This window comes from Galeopterus variegatus, unplaced genomic scaffold, assembly GCF_000696425.1.
Source record: "Galeopterus variegatus unplaced genomic scaffold, G_variegatus-3.0.2 Scaffold615, whole genome shotgun sequence".
In the NCBI taxonomy this organism is placed as follows: domain Eukaryota; kingdom Metazoa; phylum Chordata; class Mammalia; order Dermoptera; family Cynocephalidae; genus Galeopterus; species Galeopterus variegatus.
In genome coordinates this window covers 534,336-546,932 of record NW_007726726.1, presented here as the reverse complement: position 1 = coordinate 546,932, position 12,597 = coordinate 534,336, and the positions used below count along the sequence as shown (strand labels likewise).

General features: G+C 63.7%; 2 protein-coding genes across 2 annotated transcripts; one reads left to right on the top strand and one right to left on the bottom strand.

Moving 5' to 3' along the window:
- The first annotated feature begins 42 nt into the window (after positions 1-42).
- On the top strand, positions 43-9,334 carry CHTF18 (CTF18, chromosome transmission fidelity factor 18 homolog (S. cerevisiae)). The gene is given in 22 exon segments (XM_008570576.1): positions 43-133; positions 768-962; positions 1,049-1,199; positions 1,375-1,543; positions 2,103-2,195; positions 2,297-2,349; positions 2,481-2,619; positions 3,126-3,338; positions 3,820-3,917; positions 4,164-4,287; positions 4,373-4,524; positions 4,646-4,739; positions 5,050-5,148; positions 5,231-5,361; positions 6,032-6,179; positions 6,957-7,181; positions 7,263-7,412; positions 7,504-7,634; positions 8,296-8,440; positions 8,560-8,691; positions 8,992-9,051; positions 9,123-9,334. Coding segments are annotated over 22 exon segments (2,925 nt in total). The 3' UTR covers positions 9,255-9,334.
- On the bottom strand, positions 9,299-11,443 carry GNG13 (guanine nucleotide binding protein (G protein), gamma 13). Its single transcript, XM_008570577.1, has 3 exons — positions 11,412-11,443; positions 9,601-9,732; positions 9,299-9,476 (listed from the first exon to the last, which is right to left on the bottom strand). Exons 2-3 carry the CDS (start codon positions 9,696-9,698, stop codon positions 9,371-9,373), a joined length of 204 nt encoding a protein of 67 aa, XP_008568799.1. The 5' UTR covers positions 9,699-9,732; positions 11,412-11,443; the 3' UTR covers positions 9,299-9,370.
- Positions 11,444-12,597: the final 1,154 nt, after the last annotated feature.

The window sequence follows — 12,597 nt, the reverse complement described above, 5'->3', positions numbered from 1 at the left end:
CGTCGGCGTCGGCGGCACGGGAGGTTCGGGCTGCAGAGGGTCATGGAGGACCACGGGCATGAGAGCTGCCGCGGCAAGGACGCCTTCTGCGGCCAGTTCGCGGCCGAGCTCGAGGCGCGGGCCGAGCGGGAAGGTGGGAGGGAGCCCCAGCCCTTCCCGCCCGCACCGGCCCGGAGCGCATGCCTAGAACAGGGTCCGCGCCCCGGGGCCTCCCTGCTCGACCCTTCCCCTCGGGCCCTCCCCCCTCGACCCCCCCCGGAACCTTATCCCCTCGGACCTTGCCTCTTAGGACCCCTTTCTCCTCTCTCGGACCCCTCTCTCCCCTCGGACCTTCACCTCTCAGATTCCTTCCTCTGAGACCCCTCTCCCGGACCCTCTAGCTCCTCGGACCCTCCCCCCCCGACCCTCCCCTCGGACCCTTCCCCCCGAACCCTCCCTCCTCGGACCCTCTCCCCTCGGATCCTCCCCCCTCGGACCCTTTTCCCCAGACCCTCCCCTCGGACTCTCCTCCCCTTGGACCCTCCTTCTCTTGGACCCTCCACGCTAGAACCCTCCACCTCGGGCTCGGTCTCTGCCCTGGGGCGCGTTGGGGTCACGACCCCTCCTGGCAGGCAGGGAGGGCTGCTCGGAGGCGGAGGCCGCAGGAGCGGGGATGAGGGCTCCGCGGGGAGGGCGGGTGCGGGCAGAGGGCCGCCCGCGCAGCCGTCTGCTGTCTGCTGATGGGCCTGGCTGTCTTGCGGCGGCTGCTGAGAATCTTACCCCAGTAGGGATGACGGCCCTGTCGCCTTTCCGTGTACCCCAGCCCACGGCTGGCCGGCCCTAGTTGACGTTGGAGGAGGCCATTGCCAGAGGGGATGCTGCCACCTGCCCTTCTTTAGTTGAATCTCCGGGGAATAGCAGGGGCGGTGCCAGGAAGAGGCAGCTGGACGCTGACATCCAGAGTCACGGCCCCCTGCCCCCCAGTATGACCATGGGTTGGGTCCAGGGTATGCAGGGTGGACTGCATGGCGGGAGAAGGGTCTCTTGTTCCTGCCATATGTCTCTGCAGCCCTCAAGGTCAAACGGCCGAGGCTGGAGGTTGTCAAGAGGCTGAATTTTGGGCTAGAGGAGATAGAAGAGCTGTCGCTTCCTGACTCCCCACTGAGGGACATCACCCCTCCACTGAGTCCCGAGGTCTCCGCTGAGCTGTGGGGCCATGGGTGTGTTGCTTGGGACACCTCTGTCTAAGGGGTACCTGAGAGGATCCCATTCCCTGGATGAAGCCTGGGTGGTGGGGGCCTGTGGGAGGGCTCGATTGCCAAGGGTGGGTCCAGGCACTCTTGTCCAAGGGTGATGGGGTGGGAGTCCCCAATACTGAGTACCGGTCCCTCCCAGACCCTCAGATGCTGGTGCTGGCATGGATCTCACGCCGGCCTCACCAGCCATCCGCAATCCTGTCCTGAGGCGGCCACCTATCTTGGAGGATTATGTCAACGTGACCTCCACAGACGGCAACCGGGCCTTTCTGGTGCTGCGCACAGACCCCACAGGCACTGGAGTGCAGGTGGGTGCTGTGTGACCACAGGGTGGGCCTGGCTGTGGCCTTCCTGCAGGGTAGGGGATCGATGTGGCTTAGGAAAGGGTCTTGGGTCTTGCATCCTTGGCTGGGACTGCTGGCAGACTTGGCAGGAGCTGTCACCTGTTCACACAGCTGGGGGCTGGGGAGAGCAGAACTGCTCCGGAGGGCACGGCCTCAGAGGACACAGCCTCTCTACCCCTACTCTGCCCCTGCGTCCCCAAGCTCTGCGGCCTAGCTACCCGGGAGGCTGTGGGCATGCCCCCAGTGCATGGCGTAGGGGTGGGGAAGGCCCTCCTCCTCCCCTTTCTTTTTCTCCTTTCTTGTTCCTCTTAAGCCTGTTATCTCACCCCCTTAGAGCTGCTCTCGTCTGGGTGGCTTCCTTCCTTGGAATCCCTGATCACACAGGACCTCATCCACTTCCCTTGGTTGACTTGTCTGGGGGAATCCCTTCCAGGTTCCTGGGTACTGTTGGGAGGGGGGCTGCGGGTAACCCTGTGACCTGGGAGGGCGTCCAGAGGTGACTGTTGCCCTCCGTCCCCCACAGAGCCCTCTTCTTGATGTCTGGTGGCGAGGCTGTGGCCAGCTACACCTGCTGGGTGTGCCCTTCACCTCCCTGAAGGAGCAGGTTGACAGTGAGGTGGTATCTACTGGGGCTTGCTGGGAGGGGAGGGGGGTGCTGGGGTGACTGTGGCCGTCTCAGCTGTCCTGACCACCCACCCCGCCGTCCTGCTTGCATAGTGCCGGCAGCGACTGCTCGAGGATGCTCAGCAGCTCTCAGACACACTGCACAGGTGAGGCTCTTCTGCCCCTGGGAACCTCACTGTTCTTGGACCAACTACTAGCCTGTCCTCTGTGGATGTGGGGTCGACTTGGTTCCTGTGAGGGGTTAAGGCCTAGTGGCTCAGAACACGGTACTGTCCAGCCTCAGGCCCGAGGAGGAGGAGGCCCAGCCTGTGGGGGTCCCCAAGGAAGAGCCGGCTGACCACCAAGACTCCTCCCAGCACTGCCTCTGGGTGGACAAGTTTATGCCCCATCGCTACATGGAGCTGCTCAGTGACGACGTGAGGTCTTGCTGTCACTCAAGTGTGACTGGCTTCCCCCATTACCAAAAGGGAGGGGTCTGGGTCCCAGCCCATCTTTGTGTTGCCAGTCCCTGGGCTGTTGGGATGGAGCAGGCTTTGGTCTGCCTTGTTGAGTTGTAGATGGGGAAACTGAGTCAGCATGGGGCTGATTTGGTGCTGGTCACCTGTGGCCTGCTATGACCAGGGCTAGGGGTCCAGAGTGTCCCCTGCTCCGAGCCTCTGTTCCGTTTCCTGCCATTGTAGCAGCTGATGCTGTGATGCCCTGGGGAGGATAGGGGGCTTCCAGATGCATCTGAGTCAGGGCTGTGAGGACAGAGGCCCTGCTGTGGGCCCCACTCTGTTGCCTGCTGGCATGGTGACTGGGAGCTGGCCATTCATCATCCTGAGCCTCAGTGTCCCTGTCTGTGGCGGGTGACATGTGGCTACGGGTCCTTGGTACTGTGCCAGGCTGGTGGTTCCCTCAGGCCATGCCTCCCTTCCTGCAGTTCACCAACCGCTGCCTCCTCAAGTGGCTGAAGCTGTGGGACCTGGTGGTGTTTGGCCATGAGAAGAAGCCTGCCCGGAAGCCGAGGCCTGGTGTGGAGCCGACCCGGATTGGCAAGGAGGCCCCAGCCTCTGGCAAGTGGAAAAGCCATGAGCAGGTGCTGGAGGACATGCTGGAGGCCGAGCTGGACCCAAGTCAGCGGCCCCGGCAGAAGGTGAGCCTGGGGCCTCACTCTCCAGGTAGCTGGTGCCATTGCAGCCTCTGGGGTCCACAAGGCATGCTTATTTTCTCCAAGTGCTATGGGTATGGTGACATCAGGGTCTTGGTGTGAAGTAACGTGAGCTAGATCTTGAACTTGCTCCTCTAACAGCTTTGATAAAGTTACCATTTCTCAAAGGGCTCTGTGCCTCACCGGGATGATTTGGGGGATGGGCGGTTTCTGGGGTTGGTTGTGGGTGCTGGCTATGTCCCTGTCTGGTCCCCATGTGAGTTGCTCCATGTAGGATTTTCTGTTCTGAAGTATTGCCTTTGTGTCAGGAGTACATGGGGTCTTGTTTTCATTCGATGGCTGGGGGGTGGGGTGGGGTGGGGGTCCCCTAGCCCTTTGGGACATGATTTTCAGCCTCTGGCTGCTTGGCTGGGGGCTTCCAGAGGTGGTGCGGGTTGCAGTGAATCTTCATTTATGTGGGCTGCAGGTGGCGTTGCTGTGCGGGCCCCCGGGACTGGGCAAGACCACTCTGGCGCACGTGATTGCACGGCACGCAGGGTACTGTGTGGTGGAGATGAATGCCAGGTGAGAGGCATGCGCCCCACTTCTGGGTCTCCTGTCTGCTCTGACGTGTGTGATTGGATCTGGGCCGCAGCCCCGAAGCCCAGGCTGTGGTTTCTGTCTTGAGGGTGGGCCAAGAGAAAGATGTCCTTCTTCAGGGCTCTTGTGGTGACCTCACAGTTCAGGCATGGCAGCTCTGGCTTTGGGGGCTGTCCTGCTGAGGCCACGGCTGCCCCAGCAACCCCTTGCTTGACCTCACCACCATTCCAGTGATGACCGCAGCCCGGAGTCCTTCCACATGCGCATCGAGGCGGCCACGCAGATGGAGTCAGTGCTGGGCGCTGGTGGGAAGCCTAACTGCCTGGTCATTGACGAGATCGATGGGGCCCCCACGGTGGGCCTCAATGGTATTCCTGGAGAAAGGGTGGGGGCGGGCATTGGGGGCCTGGACTCAACACCCCCTCTGCTCTTCCCTGAAGGCTGCCATCAACGTTCTCTTGAGCATCCTGAACCGCAAGGGCCCGTGGGAGGTGGAGCCAGGGGTGACAGACATGCCTTTGGGTGGGGGCCGGAGGCGCCGTGCAGAGGGGGGACTCCTGATGAGGCCCATTATCTGCATCTGCAACGACCAGTGAGTGGGGTGGGGCCAGGCTCCACTGGGTGGGAGAGGGCCCTGGGTGCCTGGTGAGGGTCCTGGCCTAGACCCCGTGCCTGCCGTGCCGTGGTGTGGGCAGCGCCGTCCCTTCCTGCAGGTTTGCACCATCCCTGCGGCAGCTGAAGCAGCAGGCCTTCCTGCTTCACGTCCCACCGACTCTGCCCTCGAGGCTGGTGCAGCGGCTCCAGGAGGTCCGTAGGGGCACTGTGGGGTGGGGGTGTGGCCTTTCTGGACCTTGTTCCCCAACTGTCCCTCTTAGCTGGCCCCAGGATGAGGTGGTGATGGTGACCTGGCCTCTGGTGGTGGCTGGTCCCAAGCAGGGACCAAGTCCAGTCCAGAGGGACCTGCAGCCTTTAGCCACCTGTGGGGTGGGGGCTGCTGTTTATGTTTCTAGGGAAAAGGGCTGTGGCCACAGGGTGGGCTCCAAGGGAGAGTCTGTGCTGGCCTGGCACCCCTCAGAGCAGCGAAGGGGCGCCCAGCACCCCGTGTCCTCCTCTGTAGATCTGCCTGTGGCAGGGCATGCTGGCTGACCCAGGAGCGCTAGCCACTCTCTGCGAGAAGACGGACAGCGACATCCGCGCCTGCATCAACACGCTGCAGGTGGGCAGCGCCTGGGTGGGGGCGGGGCAGGATCGGATGTGGGTCGGCTGCCTCTGAACACCCTTCCACGCCCCATGTCCAGTTCCTGCATGGGCGGGGCCAGCGGGAGCTGAGCGTGCGGGCCATGCAGACCACACCCGTCGGCCTCAAGGACCAGCGCAAGGGGCTCTTCTCGGTGTGGCAGGAGGTCTTCCAGCTGCCCCTGGCCCAGAGGTAGGTGTGGGCAGGCCTTGCATGCGGCAGGGCAGCCTCGGCCTGGGGCTCCGGACCCTGAGTACACACCACCTTCCCGGACAGAGACTGGTGCCCATGAGCCCTGGGGCCATCTAGCCTGGCCTCCAGGCTCTGTCTAGTTCTCCCTTCCCCACGTGGCTCAGGGCCGGGGGCAGGAAGCCATCTGGGCACCCTAGTGGAGAGGATGCCCTGATGTGCTGGGCCTCCAGGGTGCAGCTCCACCTGGCCCCACCCCACCTGGGCTGTGATCTCAGAGCACCTGTGCCCTGAGCAGGACCTGCAGCCCAGGTGGGCAGGGAGCAGTCAGCATTCTCTGCACTGACCCCGTCTCTGGGCCAGTGGGGAAGCCGGCCCAGTTGGTGCCTGCGAGGATAGAGGAGAGGCACCAGGGTGCTCCTTGCCATGTGGAGGTCTGTCCAGGACAAATCCTCCTCCCAGGGTATGGAGGTCCACTTAAAGGGAGTTTTCTGGGTAGCTGAGGTGTCCCAGGTGAGAGAAAGCACTGTAAACGCACAAATGCCAGGCTGTCTCAGGGAGAAAAACAGAGCGGGTGGCGGCTGGGCTGGGGGCTTCTGAGCATGTCTGGGAGATGGGTGGGGACTTCCTCTGCTTTGAGACGGGCTTTGCCCCACCTCAGTCCTCTTCACAGGCGACGCGTAGGTCAGGACCTGACCCTGCCTGTCCCTTCGCTCCTGCGCAGCCACGAGGACACGGGCTCCCTGACTCTGGCTTCGCAGCGGTTCCTCCACATCCTGCACGTCGCCACCTCTGCAGGCGAGCATGAGAAGGTGGTCCAGGTACCTGTCTGGGCTGGCCGTCTGGTGCCGAGGGGAGTGGGCGGTGGGTGGGAAACACTTCAGATGGTGCCCAAATGTGGGAGAAAAAAGCAGGGGCTGGGAGTGAGGGGTGGTGGAGGTGGGGGATCAGGCAGCCTCTGAGAGGTGGCTGCAAGTAGGGATGGAGAACCAGGGATAGAGAGCCAGGGATGGTGGACTGCAAGGAGGGGAATGGGAAGAAGCGGGTGGAGGCCCGTGCTGTGGCCACGTGGCTGCCGGGCCTGGGAGTTGGGAGGGGCTGGGTTCTGGACGTAGGGTGCATGTGGGGTGGAGAGCAGCCAGGGTGAGGTGTCAGCCTGAGCAGGTGGCAGAGGTCCCCTGCCCCGGGAAATCCAGCCTAAGCTGCTTCTCAACTCTAAGCAGCTTTGGATTAGTGGCTGGAGATCCACAGCCATTCTGGAGATCTGCAGTGCGGAGGGGCGGTGTGTGAGGCTGGTGGGGGTAGGACTCCCGGGTGAGCAGGGGGGCACTCCATGCCCTGGATTCTGGTGGGTGAGCATCTTTCAGGCCATCCCAGAGAGGGGCTGGGGCTTTGGGTGGCAGTGGGGTGGACTGTTCTCTCGCCCTTTCCTAGGGTCTTTGTCAAACACATGCAGTTGCTCAGGGTGGACCCTTCCTGCCACCCCCCTTCCCCAGGCCCTGTGGTCACTCGCTGGAACTACAGCTGCTCCCGACCCTGGACTTGCAGGGAGTGGGGGTGTGAGGCTGCAGGGCTCAGGGCCTGCCGTCTGCCTGCAGGGCCTGTTCGACAACTTCTTGCTGCTGCGGCTGCGGGATTCCAGCCTGGGCTCTGTGTGTGAGGCCCTCGACTGGCTGGCTTTTGATGACCTGCTGGAGCAGGCAGCCCACCGCGGCCAGAGCTTCCAGCTGTGGTGCTACCGGCCCTTCCTGCCTGCTGCCTTCCATGTGCTCTTCGCCTCCAGCCACGTGCCGCGGATCACCTTCCCCAGCAGCCAGCAGGAGGTGTGCCCCTACAGCCCATTGTCGGGGGTGTGTGGGTCCTGGGAGTCCTGGGGAACCAGCCCCAGCTCACCTCTGCCCTAGGCCCAGAACAGGATGAGCCAGACGAGGAACCTGATCCAGACACTGGTGTCGGGCATCACGCCGGCCACCCGCAGCCGGGCCACGCCCCAGGCCCTCATTCTGGACACTCTCTGCCTGCTCCTGGACATTCTTGCGCCCAAGCTGCGTCCTGTGAGGGACCATGCCTGGTGGAGGGAGTAGGGTTCCCAGGGGCGGGGCCTGGCCTTGCTCAGCCTCCCACCTGCTGCACACCTGCCCCCAGGTGAGCACACAGCTGTACAGCGCCCGTGAGAAGCAGCAGCTGGCCAGCCTCGTGGGCACCATGCTGGCCTACAGCCTCACCTACCACCAGGAGCGCATGCCTGATGGGCAGTACGTCTACAGGCTGGAACCGTGAGTCCCCAGTGCCTGGTGAGGGGACTGGGGGCTGCACTCTGGGCGCAGATGCCCATATTGGTCAGGAGACTAAAAGCGTGGTCTTGTCAAGGTGTCTGGGGTGGTGAGTTCCAGATTAGCTCTCGCCCAGGTGTCACTGTGATGTGGGGTGTCACCTCAGCTCCCCAGATCAGGCACAGCCTCGGGACCTGACCTTTCCAGCAGAGCCTCTCCCAGCCTCAGTGTTTCCCAGGAGTGGGCCCCAGAACCACCTCCCACACACACATACCAGCCGGCAGCCCTGTGAATGACTGGGTATGGTGCCCCAGGGCTCATCCCCAAGATGGTCATGGGAGTGGGGTGACACACAGGAGTGATGGCCCCAGGGATCCTGCTGCCCCAGCAAGGGGTCTTGTGTCCAGACACTGAGGCCCTGCCTCGTCATCTTATTTCCTTCCTGGCAGCCTGGGTTCTGCTGTGGTCCTTGCTTACGGTTGGGGAAACTGAGGCTCAGAACAGTTAACCTCCAGCTTCCACAGGGCTGGGGTGCGGCAGCATCAGGACTGAACCACACACTCCAGCTGTTGAGTTGTGGTGTTTGGGGTGGGTGCGCCAGGCAGGTCTCTGGCCCTGGCTCTGCTGACTGGGTGTCTGGTGTCCTGCCTTCATGCCTGAGCAGGGACGTGGAGGAGGTCTGCCGCTTCCCCAACCTGCCTGCCCGCAAGCCCCTCACCTACCAGGCCAAGCAACTCATCGCTAGGGAGATCGAGGTGGAGAAGATGAGGCGGGCAGAAGCTTTGGTCCGGGTTAGGGACAGCCCACAGGTGAGCCCTGGGGCAGGGTGGGGCCTGGGTGGGGCCTGGGTGGGCGGGGCCTAGGGAGTGCACATCATCCTTGGTATGGCCCTACCTAGCCAGTCCTCATTATATCACACTTCTTTCAGGTGGAGAGGGGTCCCCTGGGGCCAGAGGGTTCACTGGGGGGCCCTGGGGAGAAAGGGGTGTCAAGACCTGAGCTGCGCAACCATCAGCAGCGACTGGAACACATCATGAGGAAGAGGGCCCCGGAGGAGCAGGTGCATGGGCGGTGCTGGGTGGGGTTGGGGTGGGGTGAGGGGGAACCAGGGGGCTTTGTGGGTGTGGCCGGGTATGTGTGGGGGGAGGGCTGGCTCAGCCCTGAGGTCCAGCTCCCTGAAGCTCAGCATGACGTGGTTCCACGTGGCCCTAGTTTCCTATCTGGGTAGGAGGGTGGCTCTGCTGCCTCTTCTACCCCTACCCTGGTAGGGCTGGGAAAGGCCCCCAGTCCTCCAGTCTGTGGCCGCAGGGGCCGCATGGGGTCTGTCCCATGAGCCTGACTGGCCACTCCTGCCCATCAGCCCGAGAAGGACTTCTTTGGACGTGTGGTCATCAGGAGAGCTGCAGCCCAGAGTGCAGGTGTGTGTGGGGGGCGGTGGGGGGCCAGGGGCAGGGCCGGGCCCAGGAGTAACCACTGTGTGGCTTTGCAGAGGACGTGGGCCCGGAGGACTCTGCCGAGCGACGCATGGGCCTGGCGGTGGGCAAAAGCGAGGTCTGGTTCCGCTTCCATGAGGGCGCATCCAACGCAGTGCGGCGCAGCCTGCACATTCGCGACCTGCTGTAGCCCATGACAACCCTGTGATGCTGCAACCCATGCTGGAGCCCAGAGCACTCAGAAGTCTTTATAAAGCTGCACTTTACAGAGCTGGTCTTGACAGAGTCGCGCGTGTGGGGCGGGGCTCACAAGATGGTGCACTTGGCCTTCTCCACCCATGGGTTGTTCTTCATCAGGTCGGGGCTCAGGAAGGGGTCCTTGGGGGTACTGTCCTCGATCCATTTGAGGAGCCTGCGGATGGGGTGAGCAGTGGGCACTGGGCCCCCAGGAGGCAGCCTGGTGGCACCTGCCTGTCCCAAAGGAGTGGCCTTGGCTCATGCAAACGAGGTGCAAATGGTGCCATGGGGGGACTTACTCGGGGATGGTCTTTGAGGACAGCTCCCTCTTGAAGGCCAGCTGGTACCGGAGGCTCTCCACCTCCTTCTTCATCTGGGGCACGTCCCACTCCTCCATGGCGTCAGGGGCTTCAGAAGTGGCCAGCGTGGGGCTGGAGGGCGTGAGAAATCCAGCAGTCACTGCCCCCCGGCTGTTCCTTCCCCATTGACCTGAGCCCGCAGGACAGTGGGATGGAGTCCGTCCCACCCACTGCCTGGAGAAGTCCCCTGGGCCATACCACCCCGGCCTCGGCGACGGCAGGAGGCAGTCCCACAAGGGCCCGCTAGCGAGCCTTACGCCTCCCTCTTCCCCCAGTGGGGCTGATTAACTGTAGAGGAAACTTTCCATTCTTATTTCTGCACCCCTCAGCCCCAGCCTTCCCACAGCCCAGCCTCCCTGGATTGGAGGCCAATGGGTCACTGAACCCCTTGCCCCAGGAAACAGTGGAATGGGGTGCACAGCATAGGTGGGCTCCCAAGAGCCCACACCGGTCCCCCCACCCCAGCTGTGAGGCCCACTTCCAGCTCCCGTTTGCAGGGGATCTAACCCAGACCATCCCACGAGGGCTGGGACAGGACCTCGGGAGGCTGGTCCCTGCTGGCCCCTCCTGTGGCCTCCCTCCCTTTGCTTTGCATGGGCAAAGCCCACTATGAGGCGAGCTAATTTGGGGCCAGGAGGATTTGGCTGCAATTTGCATCTCTGGTGGGGTGTGCGTGCATGTGTATGTGCACGTGTGTGCGCTCAGGGTCTTGGGGACTCGGGCTATGTGGCAAGTCCAGAATGGGGGTTGTGGGTGGCCTCCCACTGCTCAGTGTCTCTCAGCTTGATTTCTGCTTGTGAACCAGTTGGTCAAACCCACAGACTGGGACCTCTCAGGAGACCCACTAGTTGGGGCTAGCAGGGGTGGGTCGTACCCTGCTTCTCCCACCCCCAGCCCACTCCAGGGGCCCAGGGAATCCCTCATTACCAACTCCTGCCCCCATCCTGGAAGTTGGGAGACAGGACTGGCTTTGTGGAGCTTGGGCTGCAGAGGCTGGCACCGAGTTTGAGGGAGCCTTCCTCAGGCTCTTAAAGGGGGCTTCTGGGCAGTCTCCATGGGGGGCTGCAGCTGCTACTGCCCCAGGGAGTAGTCCAGGGCCGGCTAGTGATGCGAGCCACGGTTGGTGACAATGGCCAGACCAGGAGGGTGGTGGGAAGGTCAGCCAGGAGCAGGGGTGAGAGCTGGGGGAGCAGGCTGGTCTGGGGAAACGGTGAGGGGTATGCGGGGGGTCCCCTCCCGGGACTCCCCAAGTTCTAGCACCGCACCTCCCTGCACGGGCTCTTCCCGGCCCGTGGACAGCCAGGAGGGTGCGGAACCAGCGCCGGGCCTCCGCGCTGGGGGCTCACGGGCGGAGGGCATTGGCCACTCTGCCCGCAGCCCAGTCTCGCACCGGCTGGCTGGGTCTACCTGCGCGCAGCCGCCGCCAAGCTCGCCCGCGCCCCGCGTCTCCCGCCCGGCTCCCCGCGTCCCCCGCCCCGCGCCCCGTGAATGACACCGGCCGCGGCGCGCTAGGCAAGAACTGCAGGTGGTGCGCACGGCGCAGGACGCAGCCGCCCCGCCCGCGGCACGGGGTTGGGGGGTCGATCTCTGCCGGCCGCCCCCGTCCCTGGGGACACGCAGGACAGTTGCTCTCCACCCCAGGAGTTTCGCATCAGCCAGGTGGGGACTTCCTGGAGAGATGCCAGAGCCTCCGGCCTCGGGCCTCGGTTTCCTCCTTAGTGCACGGGGGGGGGGCTGTTCGTTGGGCTTACCTTGGGCGGTGACAGCGAGTGACAGCGAGGGCCGAGTGATGTGCAGTGAGTCCGGGCTGGCCGAGCCCTGGCACGCGCCCCGCCCACTGCTGCCACCTGGGGCTCTGGCACCGCCCCCACCCTCCTCCAGGGCTGGGCTGACCCTAAGGACCCTGCCTTGCCAGGCACTGCCAGCCTCTCTAGGTCTTGCCCACTGAGTGGGACATGCAGCTGGGGGCAGTGTGGACGTGATCCAGTTTCCACATGGGTTCAGCTGTGGTGCTGGCTTGCCAGGTTTCCTCCAACCTCGGTGGGTGGGTTCCTGGGCTGGGTTGTGGCGCTGGTGCCAAGGACCTTTTAGCTGGTTAAATTGTACCCCAGTCCAGAAGGCCTTGCTGGTCAGGGCCTTCTCTGCCTTCCCATGCCCCGGGCCAAGGGGGAGGGGTGGGGATGGGCCAGGCGCTTTTCCCCATGGGGCCTCTGCCAGCCCATGGGGTGTGGGTGACAAGCTTGCCCTGAGGTGGTCCTCAGGAAGTGAGCCTCCTCCTGCCAGGGGCCCTGGGCTTCTGTGAAGTGCTGCCTGCTTTGGCTCCCACCCCCATTTCTACTCCAGTGGCTGGCACATGGGGCGGCCACTCTGAGGGCATGGGGGTGCTGGCTGCTCTTCAGTCTGCCTGAGCTGGGAACAGCTGGACTGGTTCTGTGCAGACCCAGAGGGTGCTCTGAGGCCCCCACACCACACCCACCAGTCGGTGCTGCAGAACACACTGATTGGGGGTGAGTGCTTGGCTTTAGTGCTGGAGCTGAGACTGGTGGCCTTCAGGACTCTGGGGAGGGGATTCCTTCCCTGGCCACAGGCTCTGTGGGACTCCATGCCTGTCATCCCCCTGCCTTGCTCCTCATAGCTCTGCCCAAAGTCAAAGATCCCTGCAGGGCAGGCTTTGCAGGGACTGAGACCATCCCACTTTTCCTCAGTTTCCGTACGTCTCCTCCCACTCTGCCTTAGCTGCAACTGTGGGCTCTCAGGGAGCTGCACCCCGCGGACCGTTGGATGACGCATGCACAAGTTGCATCCTGGCAGGGGCCCCCAGGCAGCAACAGCAGCCTCAGAGGGTGCAGGACCAATCTCCCTACACTCCACCCCTGCGGCAGTTGGGCCACCCCTGGGATGCCTGCCCTGGAGACCTCTGCTTGGCTGGGGCCTGTG